The sequence below is a fragment of the Tenrec ecaudatus genome, chromosome 5, assembly GCF_050624435.1.
Source record: "Tenrec ecaudatus isolate mTenEca1 chromosome 5, mTenEca1.hap1, whole genome shotgun sequence".
NCBI lineage: Eukaryota > Metazoa > Chordata > Mammalia > Afrosoricida > Tenrecidae > Tenrec > Tenrec ecaudatus.
Genome location: NC_134534.1, coordinates 57718791 through 57732128, shown reverse-complemented (window position 1 = coordinate 57732128; position 13338 = coordinate 57718791). Strand labels below are relative to the sequence as shown.

General features: G+C 48.8%; 1 protein-coding gene across 1 annotated transcript in view; it reads right to left on the bottom strand.

Moving 5' to 3' along the window:
- Nucleotides 1-13338, bottom strand: part of ZNF704 (zinc finger protein 704) — a 261357-nt gene that overhangs the window by 14329 nt on the left and 233690 nt on the right. The window contains exons 6-8 of the mRNA XM_075549539.1: nucleotides 11385-11649; nucleotides 8120-8224; nucleotides 57-157 (exon numbers count right to left, since the gene is read on the bottom strand). Coding sequence (XP_075405654.1) covers nucleotides 57-157; nucleotides 8120-8224; nucleotides 11385-11649 — 471 coding nt within the window. The remainder of the gene's footprint in view (nucleotides 1-56; nucleotides 158-8119; nucleotides 8225-11384; nucleotides 11650-13338) is intronic.

Sequence of the window (13338 nt, the reverse complement as noted above, 5' to 3'; positions counted from 1 at the left end):
TCTACTTGTTCTTTGATCCCTTGGGGTGATTGGTGCGGAGTTTCTGGTAGCCTTACCTGAGGCTGACGGTGCCTCTGGGTGGGGAGGACAGGACGGTGTGCGTGTGCTGCGGTCTCTGCTCTCCTGCGCCCAGCAGATGGTTGTGCGTCGGGGAGACCTGGTAAGCACAGGGAAACACAGCTTACTGGGCAGTTTCTCCTCACCGTGCATGCACTTAGCCATGTCACATGGATAGCGGAACCCAGCCACGTGCTGCAGACGTGAAGCATTTCCTTCACAGCGGCCATGTGTTAAAATGGATGGACGGAGGCTGGCTTGTGACAGCCTTTAAGTCCATCTCCAAACAGACAAGCCCTGCCAACCCTGAGTATCTTTAAAATCGTCATGACTCCATACCTATCGATTCTGTGTTGTCTGTAGTGATACATTCCCACGTGAATAACATTCAAACTCTGAGCGTGTATTCCTACTTATTTCATTTATGAAGCCTGTCTGGTGGAGCAAGCCTCCTGGGTCCTCTCCTGGAGAGAAAATGTGTTGAGAGAGGTTGGGATTGACCTGAGATTATACAGCGAGTGTGTGGCAGTGACACGAGGCAGACACAGGCCTTCTGCTTGCTCTTTCGATCATTTTCTTCAGCACAAGTAAACGATCCTTTGGCCATTAGATCAATGAGCAAACTCTGGCTCTAAGACAGAAAGGCAGGGAGCAGAGTTTGAGGAGATCAAGAACACATGCCATCCATGTGATTTTTACTGAATACTTATTATGTCCGACATGCTGACAACAGCTTTAATTCTCATAGATAGTTCATGTGATAATGCTATTATTGCCGAGGAGTAAACAAAGGTGTGAGGAAGTTAAATAACTTGCTCAAGGTCTTGGGATTTGTGAATGTATTGTATTCTACCCATGCATGCATGGTACCTCTTAGTACTCCTGCCCCGTGGCTGTCGTACCTGGCTCTTGGCTGTCGTGACAGGAGGCTCCCTCTTGACATGGACCCCTCTTACTAGACCCTTTCCTCCACCACCCACTCTCATAATACTAAGAGTCTGGTTAGCTCTTGGGAGTCTCAAAACTGCACAAAAACACTAACTTCCACAACAAACGAAAAATGTATTCAAATCATTCCAATGATGTGTTGAAATACTATGCAGCACGGCCATGTCTGGAACAGCATATACTTAGTAAACAGCTTCACTCATCGAAGCCAGCATCAACATTACCAATAGCTGTGTCCATAACTGTCATGTGAGCACTCCTGAGGCATGTGTTCAGAAAGACGCACCCTTGCTAGTACTTTCTATTTTCTCTCCATGTTCGCGGGCGGGATTTTCCTCAAGGCAGTCATGAAGAGTCCTTACACAGGTAAGGGAACACCTGAACTGGCAAACCACTGTTGCTGTCGGTCTGAATCATTTTGTACCTTGGCCTCTGCTCGACGATGCAGCTGGGTGGAATGCGGACCCACGGAACGAGCATAGGGAACTTTAGAAAAAGCTGTGGAGCTCAGCGTGGGCGGGTTCCGTGGGTAGCTATGCAACTCCACACAGGAACAGCAGCCCTGCCCGGTTCTACAGTGGACTTGGTTTGGTACAGGTTGCAGACGAGCAAGCAGAGAGGAGTGCATGCTTTGTATCTCCACAGAGATCAACTATGGTTGATCCAAAACACGCTCAGAAGAGTGGTACGGAGCTGCCAGGGTAACGAAGAAAAGCAAAAGCGAGTATAGAACGTGTCGTGTCTTATTAGAAAGCCAGGGAGCCAGAGAGGTTTGGCAGTGCCACGACTTTCACCGGCCAGGGATCAGATGCTAGGTATGGGTCTAGCAAAGTTTCCACAGCCCTTTGGCATAGGGTGCTGTGGGGTCACGTGAGTACTGGCAGTAGCCGTCTAACAAATGCCAGGCATTCCCCTGTGTGCCAGGCGGGGGGCACACGGGTTAAGCACTTAAAAGCTGGTGGTTCAAACCCACCAGTTGCTCTGCTCGTAAAGACGTCAGCCTGGGAAACCCTAGCAAGCAGTTCTGTGGAGGTTGGAATCAACTGCCCACCACTGACAATGCAAGGCCGGCACCGTTGTAGAGTCTGGAGTTACATAAGCAAACAACACAGTCTCTGCCCCCACGGGACATACATGCTAACGAGAAAACAAGCAAACCCCCAACTCACTGCCATCGAGTCAAGGGCAACTCTGAGCACCTCTACAGGAGATAGCAAAACTGCTCCTGTGAGTGCTTGAGACCGGAGCGCCGCACGGGCAGAGAGCCCTCTTTCTCCCACCCTAGTGGGAAGACAAACAATAAAAATGTAAAAAATACAATAAATTTAGTGATGATGCCAGAGGAAACACAGGATGAGAGGCTTCAGGCTCTGTGACAGGAGGGCGGGGAGGGTGTTTAATTATTTAGGGTGAGAGAGGAGGCGGTCCAGGGAAAGGAAGGGCAATGCCAAGGCCACCAAGTGGGGCCAGAGGTGTGCCGTGCGAGGCAGACTGGGAGAAGGTAGGTAGATGCACGTGGGCCCACCTGTGATGAGGCATTTGAGTATTCTGTAAGTGAAACAAGACCACTGGAAAGTTTAGAAAAGAACAATGCATCTAATTCACGCTTTAAAAAGACCACCTTGGATCCTGGGAGAACAGACCGATGAGGCCGGAGAGGAACTTCACACCAGTTGGAAGGCTTTTGCAACTTTTCAGGCTAAACCATGGCAGGGGGTTAAACGAGGGTTGTACCAGTGGTGGTGGGAAGAGGCTGGATTCTCGCTCTCAGCAACAGAGCCTGCTCCTGAGTGGGATGTAGGGAAGGGCGGAGGCTTCGTGGAAGAGTCACAGATCAAGAGAAATCACGGAAGAACATGGGTTCTGGCCTGAGAGGCGAGACTACGTGCTACTTTCTGTGGAGGAGAAACTGGTGAAGTGGCAGATTTGGGAGAACGGGGGCGGAGGGGCTTTGGAAATTCCGTGGATACAGTTTGAGGACTATGGAGCTATGTCAAGAATAACCCTTCCTCAGGTGGTGGTGTGGATTGTGAGGGTGGGCTGCTGACCACAAGGTCAGTAGTACGAACCTGCCAGCCGCTCTGTGGAAGAAAGATGCATCCCCATCAGTTCCTGTCAAGATGGACAACCTCAGAAAGCAGAATCGCCAAGGAGCTGCTCTACTTGGTGCGAGACAGCCACTGTGGTCAGAACTGGCTGGATGGCGACGAGCTTGTTTGCATTAGGCAGCCTTCTGGCTCTATATGATAAAGTTATATGATAAGGAGCCGTGCTGGGTGCTATTGGGAAAGCTAACTGCAAGGCCAGCAGTTTGGACCCACCACCTGCACCGTGGGAGGAAGAGCAGGCTTTCTGCTATTGTAGCGATTTCCAGCCTTGATAACCCTATGGGGAGGTCACCATGCATTGGAGTGGACGGGAAGGCAGCGGGTTTGGGGTTGGTTTACTCTTGACTGAGTCGCCGGGGGTGCCAATGGTGCATGTGCTGGACTACTAAGCAAAAGGGTGGAGATTTTCGTCTACCCAGAGGCACCACGGAGGACTGGCCTGGCCATTTACTTTAGAAAAAAATCAATCACTGAAAAGCCTACGGGGCCAAGTTTTCTCTGATACATAAAGTTACCTTTGGTAACACTGGTTTTTTTTAACAGTCCTTATTCCTGGTAAGGGCTTTCTGAGCCCTGGTGCTTAATGTTGTGTGCACCCTGTGTGCACAGGACTATAGGTCTAGCAGAAGCTCCTCCCCCAATGCTGCACCTCTCTCGGGTTTCTGCAGGGTGCATAAAGCAAATGACAGAGATAGCTATTTTGATTAATTGATGTGGCCCTTCTAGCCATAGTCTGTGGGACTGCCACCAAAGTATAGGGTGGCATCCAGCAGATTTGGAATATTTCTCTTGTTCAGATGGGTCTAAGTAAGAGAAAGTGGGGAAGAAGCTGGCAGAATTACACGGCTCAGTTGTGAGTGATTGCTAACAGGGTTAATTGTGATTATGAGAATCTGGGCTGCGAATGTGGGAATTGCTTAGTTTTGCCATCCTGCTGAATATCAAGTGAGCTAAGTCAGAAGCAGGAGGGGGATCTCATTGCCATCAAGAAAGAAAAGCCAGGAGGGGAGCGTGTCCTCTGGATCCTGGGATTCCTGCACGCTGAAATTCTTTGATCGCAGAGGGCTGAGAGGCAGGGAAGTTGTGAAGAAGCAGTGAAGAAGCAGTGGTAGAATCAAGAGCAAAGCACAGGTGTGGGATTCCCATCCCGAGGAGCCAGTAATGCTGTGCCATTGGGCAGAAGCCTCATTTGCAGAGTTGGGTGCCTCTGGGCACTTAATTGGGGGAGCTAGCTTTGCTGACCCACAGAGTTGAGTGCCTTCAGACCATGGCTTTATGTTGGACAGGGTGGCCCTTGGGCATTTATTGGCAGTGCTAAAGGTAGGGGCCACGTGGCTAAGAAGCTGAGCTGACTGACAAACGGTATCTCGATCATTTCTGATCCTGAGGTACAACCTGTGAACTAATAAGCTTCATAACTTCCATTATGCGCCGTGAGTTCTTTGTGGCCACGGCAATGCATTGTTGAATCCAGCAGAGGAACAGAATGCTTGGAAGGGAGAGTTGGCATCAGGATTGGGCAAGGTCAGAGGCACTTCAAGCCTCTTCATCAGAATTAGTCTTGGGCTGATGGGGGGTTTGATTCTCCTCCTTCCTGTGGAGTCTACTTAGATGTGGTCCTCACACCATTTTGTGCACGTCACATATGCATGTGTGCTGCTTAAGTCTATGGGAAGAGCCATACAAATTAACTTGTGCATTTTCCTTGATGTTTAAGAAGACAATTATGTTTTTGCCTCACTTTGAAGCTGGGATTGAGAATGGAGTAGAATGGCAGGATGAAGCAGGGAACTGACATTTTTCAGTACATGCAAATATGAAAGGTGCTTTCTGATGTTTGCTCCATAAGCGAAGTTCTTTTGATAGGTGACCTAATGTAACGTTCACAGTGGCCTGTGATAAAAACATTACCACCATTTTTAGAGAGGAGGAAAAGGAGAGGTTAAGAAGGTAAACACAACAACAAACAAACTCACTGCCATGCTGACTCGCAGTGAACCTGTAGGACGAGGTAGAACTGCCCGTGAGTTTCCAAGACTGTAACTTGTCTGTGGGAGTGGAAAGCCCCATCTCTCTTCTGAGGAGGGTTGATGTGTGCCCTGATATTTCAAGTCCTAAAAGTCAGTATCGTGGCAGTGTCTACCAACCTTCTCTGAATTTCAACAGTTAAAAAACGTTCTAGATTGGGTTGTGTTTTATAGAGCAAATACAAACTTGAACGGTGCTATATGTATGTAATCTCTACAAGAAATGATCAGAGTGCTACGCTCATTCATAGCTCTGCTACGGTTTCAGCCTCTTCCCATTCGGACTCATCTCCGTCCCTAACCCAACAATTGGGAACAAGTGGGAATTCATACTGGCAAGTGGAGAAAGGTTAGAGCAGAGGTGTGAGGGCAGCGAGGTGATGTTGGTGGGGACAGGATAGTGAGCATGGTCGTATGACATGAAGCATATCATCGACATCGTTGTACAAGAGATGGTTGAATTCATAGATGTTCTGCTATGTATCGTTTCAGCAACAACAAAACTAGAAATGATTAATTAAAAAAAAAGATCCCATCCTAGCTCACATCAGCTCATGGCTACACTCTATTTCAAGTTTACTGGCCTTCCTGATGGCCGACCCCTCCTGAAAGGCACGCTTCTACTTTCTTGCTAGGGGACTTGATTATGCAAAGACAGAGAAAGAGATAGACATGATTAGGAGAAAAGGCAGGTCACTGGGGGAAGGCGGGGAGAGAAAGAGTCCCTGAAAGCAGTAATTAACAAGGGTCTCCTCCCTCTTCCTTCTGCACAGCCTTGGGCTAGGAAAGACAGAATTTAAGAGTTCCATTTGTAAATATGCAGATCAAGCTGTAGACCAGGCCCTGTGGGAAGAAGTCGTACCCAGGGAACTTATTAAAAGTGCACTGTTCAGGCAATCTAGCCGAGGCCGATGAATAAATAAAGCCCTGCCATCCTTTGGCTTTCTCCGATGATACTTTTCACTCTCTAGTTAGTGTACAACATCTCTTCAATGCCAGGTCTCAAAGATGTAGGGAAAAAAGAAATCCTAAATGGGGTGATCTGACAGCCTTGGTGTCTTCTTTTAGGCATAAAAAGAATAATGGGTCTTTTCCAAAAGCACTTTCTAAAACGGATGCTGCTCCGGTTTGCTGGTTACCTGAACTCACAGCCATTAAGTTGATTCCAACTCACAGGGACTCTACTTGGAAGGAGTGGGACGCCCCGGTAGGTCTCTCAGGTTGTAAATCTTTATAGGAGCAGAAAGTCTCCTCTCTCTCCCCACAGAGAAGCTAGCTGGTGGATTCAAACTGCTGACCTTTAGATGAGCAGCCCAGCATGTACCTTACCAAACTAGCAGGGCTTCTGCAACAGGGCTCTATAGTTCTGCAAGGTGGCTGCTGTTCTAGGCAAGCACAGCACGGTTATCTCGAGAATGTTGTTGATAGCCACGCTGGGTTGCTGTACTAGGGGGCGCTACAAAGTTCATGGAAAAATGGAATGAACAGATACTGGAGCTTTTCCATCAACTTTTTGAAGCCCCTGTGTATGTCAAAGATTTAAAAAAGGTAACCTCCAACCCTTGCAATAATAGACCACACTCTCGCCCGAAGCAAACCGAAGATTTACATGTCCAACTTATCTCCTCTGAAGTGTACCCATGAGGCCACTCATTGAATTCCTGTTTTTCCCCAGAGCTACGAGTGCTGAACACTACTCAGTGAAACAAACAATATCCATCATTATTGCAGGCCCACCCCAAGTCTAACCCACTGTCCCCTAGTCAACACAGACTCACAGCGACTTGATAAAAACAAAACCTCTTGGCCACTGAATGGATTTCAGCTCCTAGCAGCTCAACAGAACAGGCTGGAACTGCCCCTGGGGGTTTCTGGGGCTATTCGCTCCTTGGGAGCAGCTGGTCCGCTACCAGGACTCCGTACAGCACCCTTTACAGGGCAGGCTACGCTGCCACCAGTGCATTCCCGAGAGGAACTTCCAATGGGAGTAGAAAGCCTCGTCTCACTCCCCAGGAGCCGCTGATGGTTTCGAATTGCTGACCTTATTGTCAGCAGCCCCACGCGTCACAGCCACACCACTGGGGCTCCCTTTCCTGGACCCACAGGACTGCTTGAAAATGGAATTCCAGGAATATATTTTGGAAGTTGTTATCTTTCAATTTTCTGCTGGCAGGCTTAAAAAAAATCATTGGCTATTCCACAGAGGAATTTAATACATATTCATCGACAGAGCGCGGGATAATTTGATTCAGCTGCTTTCGTTTTTTATCAGCACTGCAGGAGGCCTCAGACTTTGGGAGCTGCCAGTGGCTGGCCCTAAGGAGCTTTTGTGGGGAGCAGGAAGGGGGAAATAGGGCTGCAAGGTCTGTTCTCCGAAGCCACTTTCCGCACCTTATCGGAGCGATACACTGCTGTGAGCATCACCAGGGAAGGGGCCAATGGTATTCTGCGATAAACTCCAAGAGACTCAATATCTTACTAAATGGATGGTAGGAATTAAGGAAACTCATGGTGATTTATCAGACAGCCATCACTGACCATGTCCAATCACATTCTTCTTAGGGATGAGTTAAATTTTATGGTGTTTCAGCACTTACTTATTTTTCCAGTATTCATCAGCATGGATTATTCAGGCTTTGGAAGAATGAAAGTTTGTCTTATTATTTTTTTGAGCCCTCAAAATGACACATTCACAAAACACTCATTTCAAAGTCATGGATTTCCGTTATTTCTACTGATAATACCGTCCTTGAGGTCTAGGCTCTGAGTTCACCTTATAGATCATTTTTGGTAAGACCCAGCTAGGAGCTTTGTAAGGAGCGGAACTCTATTCGGGTTTTCTAAATACCAGTCAGAACATCTTGTCAGAGAGAGAGGGGTCTGAGCCTGGCTGTCCGGTCTGTAAATGCCACGTTAGTCATAGGAGTGTGCTGCAGCCCCTGCGCGGTCCTCCCACGGGGCCCCAGCTTTCCTACTCACCGGAATGCCTGTGAAGGTGACCGGAGGAGATTGCCAGGAAATGCTGAAGCTGCTCCCATTGGGGGTGAACTTTGCTGATCCTGGAATGGTCACTGGGGGTGTGGCCTGTTAACCAGAAAACAGAGCACAGTTCATGAGAGAGTGTTTTTCCTCGGGGTGTTAAGCTGCCGCTATCGAGCTGAGTCTGGCTCACGGGGTCCCCGTGTGTGTGAGGGAGTGGAACTGTCTTCCACAGGATTTTCAGGGGCTGTTTTCAGAAGTGGATTATCAGGCCTTTCCCCCCTGAGATGCATGGACTTAGCAGCCAAGAGCTTCAATCACTTGACCACCTGGGGTCTCCCTTTCATAGGAGCCTGGTTCCATAATGGTTATGTGTCAGACTATTAACTCCAAAGGTAGCATTTCGAAACCACCAGCCGCTCCTGGGGAGAAAGATGAGGTTTCCTACTGCGGTGAAGAGTCAGTCTCAGAGACTCACGTGGGCAGTTTTAGCCCATCCTATAAGGGTCGCTGTGAGTTGGCATTAATTAACCTAATGGCAGTGAGTTTGATTTCTTGGTTAGGGACCCCAAGGAGCTGTGGGATAAACATTGGACAGTAAATGGCAAGACCAATGGTTCTAACCCACGGTCAGCTCTGTAGCCGAAAGATGAGGCAATCTGTTTCTATAAAGATCGGCAGCCTTCCAAACCCCATGGAAAGTTGCTGTGCCCTGGTGGTAGTGATTATGTGCTCGGTTGTTAATTGTAAGGTCAGCAGTGTGAACCCACCATCTAGTCCTCAGGAGAAAGATGAGACTTCCTACTTTCATAGAGTTACAGTCTCTTTCTGTTACCTGTTCTACGCTGTCCTCACTGTGCGTCCGCATCAACTCGATGACAGTGAATAAGTGATGAGTTGGCATCAACTAGACGGCAGTGGGTTTTGGCTTCTTGGAGGCACTGCCATGACCGAAGTCGGGCCTCAGCTGTATTAATAACTTAGGCTTATTTCTGCGTCCCCTGCTGTGGTCCGGTCAGTCCTGACTTGTCACCCCTTGTGTGTCAGAGTCGGAGGGCAAGCTATAGGACTTAGAATGGGTGTCAGGTGATGGAAGTTGGTCAACAGGCTTTTCTTTTGTGGCGTTGCTGGGCAGACTTGACCCTCCCTCTGCCTTTAATTTAATAGCTGAGCGCAAGCCATTTGCGCTACCCAGGGGCCCAATTACCCAACTGGAGGCAATTAAAGTGGGTCAGAACTAGCTAGAGTTCAACTTTCTAGATGCCAAAACAATTGAAAACATGGAGAGAGGTTGTTTCCCTCCTTTATTGATTTCTGAAAAGAATTCTTTAAAAAAATCATTTTATTGGGGGTTCTTACAACTCTTATCATAAGCCACACATCCATCCATTGTGTCAAGCACATTTGTACATTTGTTGCCATCATCATTCTCAAAACACTTTCTTTCTACTTGAGCCCTTGGTATCAGCTCCTCATTTTTTCCTTCTACCGATATGGACTTAGGTCTATTTTAGGGGAAGCGTGAGCTGTTATTTTTTACTCTCAAGTTGGGAAACACAAGCTTCAGCAGTGTGGCGGTGGGGGGGGGGGGCGGGTGTGTGAAGTGGGGAAACGTGGCAATTAGGGTAAAATATCTGCAGCTTAGCAGTTCCGTTTCTAGGAAGCCAATGCAGGTGTCAGGACTCAGATTTATGGCCTCAATTAGCTTAATTCTATTATTCTTAAGTTTAAGTTGGCTAAATTAGTGGCTGACTTCTTCCTCTACAAGTTTAGTTTTTCTAATTGCAAATGCATTGCTAATGACAGGGTTTTGTAATTGGTACCACTGGAGAATATCGTGGCGAGTCAGAGCAGAGTCTTACAGTGTTCAACTTCTATCGTCTGACTCTAGAACTGCACTTCTTGGATTTTTTTTTTTTTACATTTTATTAGGGGCTCATACAAACTTCTTGGAATTTAAAGAAAGGAAAAAGTAACGAGACGCATCAAGTCCAAGCCCCACTGCCAGGGGACTGATTTTGGTTCAGTGTGGCCCCTTGCTTCTCCGAGGCTGTGAATCTTCAGAGGAGCAGACAGCCTCAACTTTCTCCCCCAGAGTGGCTAGTAGGCTCAAACTGCTGACCTTGTGGCTAGCAGCCCAATGTGTAACCCACGCTGCCACCCGGGCTCTTCAGCGAGAGGCAGAGTTATTCATAAAACCAGCCTCAGTGCAACCAACCAGAGTTGATTCCAATTTACAGTGACCTTATAACACGGTTAGAAATGACACTGAAAATATTCAATCGACTAAAAAACAAACCAAACCCAAAGTAGACACCCAACCATAAAAGAATGACCGACGAGAGCCAGTGGTGTTTTCAATAGGATGCAATCCTAGTCAGATACACGGCACATTTTCATGAAGTAAGGATGGGACACAATTAGAAGGCTGCACAGGAGACGCTCAAAGGTGGCATACGGTGGTAGGCACGAAGAGCACAACGCTTCCTCTCGCTCAGAGAGTGCGCAAAGGTTATTAAGACAAGTGAGCATGTGCAGAGTCAACTGTTGCTTGGGGAAGGTTTTCACTCTGTCCTCTCCATGAGCTCAGCCGTTCTCAGAGCATCTGAAACACCAGGAAGACCTGCGGGCCTAGTGCTGGGCAATTCCCGGGGTTAGGGGCCCCGAAGGTCCGGGCGGGGGCGGAGCATTTAGATTTCTAGTATGTGCTTGAGTGCTAAAGGAAAAGTCTGGTTAGAGCCCGTCGGCTGCTCTCTCTGCAAGGAAGCCTAGGAAACCCCTCAGACTGGTGTGCCGCGGCACAGGGCTGCCATGAGCCAGGACGACGGGCCAGCTCATAAGCACATAGCTTCCCTGGTGGTCCTGATGCCTGATCAAGGCCATAGACTTGGACGTGCACCTCTCATCTGGGCGGGGCTACTCTACTTATTTAGAATCTGGGTTACGAACTCTTGCTTTGGAATGCCAGCTGACTGTGTCCCAAATCCTCAGTACTCACTTTTTAATGAATTATTATAACAAGACGTGCCAGGCACCACCCCGAGCACTGTACAGCGTATGATTCCAGTGTAAGGCTGGGACCTGCAGTCGGTAGTGAGGGACCCGAAGGGCCCATCCTGTGAGGCCTAAGTGGAGAATAAGGAAAATGGACTCCACCGAGGGCGGGCCACAGTGCCCGAGGCTGACCGTCCACTGCCTGACGGGCTACTCTCGGGTCACATGCTACTGCTTTTTGTCGGGTCAGGTTCAATCCTGCACAAGTCACCTGGTAAGCATGGTCCGCGTGCACGAGGTAGAGGGTGGTAGGAGCAGAGCGGCTCAAGGGTGTCATCAGTTTGGTCTCGGGTTTGGCACAGATTTCCGCTCGGCTTGACTCGGGGATGGGGAAAGGAGAAGGCAAAGCCATGGACTGGGAGGGGGACACTGGGCCCAGGCTGCCCAGTCCATCCGCCACCGAGTCGGTGTTGAGCTTGATCTCCGTGTAGTAAAAATCTTCTTCTCCATCGCTGTAGTCGGAGTCCCCAACACGCCTACCACAGAAAGAGAGAGCAAAGCGATTGCACGAGGCCCATGCATGTGGCTTCTTGTCCCCAAGACTCCTGCACATGTCTGTCTAGAATGTTTGGTCCACTCTCCCGACTGCTGTCAGTCTCTTACTTATCCTGCACCACTCAACTGCCACTTCCAGAGAAACCTTCCTCTACATCTGCGCATCCTGCCAATCATTCACTCGATACACTACTGAGAATCTAAGCTGTCCAAGTGCTGTCCTGAATGGCTGCCAGCGATTCGATTCAGATTGATACCTATGACCCTATAGCACAGAGTAACACTGCCCCTGTGGGTTTCTGATGCTGTGAATCGTTATGGAAGTAGAAAGCCTCTTCTTTCTCCTGTGGAGCGGCTGGTGGTTTTGAACTGCTGACTTTTGTGGTCAGTAGCCCACTAGGCCACCAGGGCTCTTGACGCTGTTCTTGGGTCTCTTTAATTTTACAGTGGGGCAAAAAGAGGTCTATCATCTCTATCCTGAGAGAACTTGTAGATCTCTGAGTTTAGTAAGGGGGAGAGACAAGAAATCCCTATGGTTCTTTATAAAATGGAGCGACAGATTTCTATTGCTGTTAATATGTCAGGTAGTTCCATAAAGAAAAAAAAGCAGCAGTGTAAGAGTCTGTGTAAGCAGCGCTCGTGACGGGGGGGATGTTCCAGAGTCAGAGGAAGCTCACTGGGGCTGTGAGATGTGTGCAGAGACCTGAAGAGCTGGGAGCCAGGCGGGAAGAAGGCAGTAGGGAGGAGCAGCTCAGAGACCCGAGTGTGTGAAGCAGTCTGGTTCTAGGGAGAGCGGAGCAGCGGCCCCTGGACTCCCCCAGTTCCTTAGTCTAGCCCCTGAATTTCTTGGACACACCCAGCAGTCACAGATCCTGGACCTGGGAAACCACAAAACTTTATGATCCCACTCGATGATCCCTACCTAGAAGCTACAATCCAAATCCCTCATGAGACCCTTTCGGTTTGCCCAATGGGTGACTTCTCCAAGCTTAGCTCTGCTTCCCCTGGCCCCTTAGGAGGAGGTGTCTTGATGCCGGGTCCGGTCTGGCTGGCTTGGCTTTCTGACAAAGCATACCATTAAAGAAAGACCCCAGAATGGGATGAAGAATGCGTCTCTGTTCTATTCTGGTCCCAACTTCCTTTCCAGTAAAAGGCGGGCCCAGTTGCGACGGGCGCTACTAATAGACTACAGCCCCGGGGGGAATTGTTTGACCTCGCTGGGGCTAAATCAGGATGGGCCCTGGCGTACAAGGACCAGGGTGAGGGCTGGTGTGGGACTGGGCAGTGTTTCACTCTACGGTACACAGGATCTCTGTGGGCCGGACCTGGCTCACTGCCCTTTAATGATAGGCAAAAAGGGTAGCAAGTACAGTGGCTGCATTCTTAATTTCACACACCGTGAGGCATCCCGGAACGGAAAGAAAACGTGTTTACTCACGGACAGTCTATACAAACATCGCCCAGTGCCTGCTTCCACTGGATGTTGAATAGGATTCAATTTTTCTGGGGCAGACGGACATGAAAACAAACATCCCACTGCCTGCCTAAAGCTTTGGGAAGTTGTTTTTAAAAGTCCTTAAATAACTCTGCACTATTTACATTGTGAATTGTCCCAAGAAGAGATTGGAGGCCAGGCACTGCAGGAAGCCTCTCTCCCAGAGGCTTTAGGA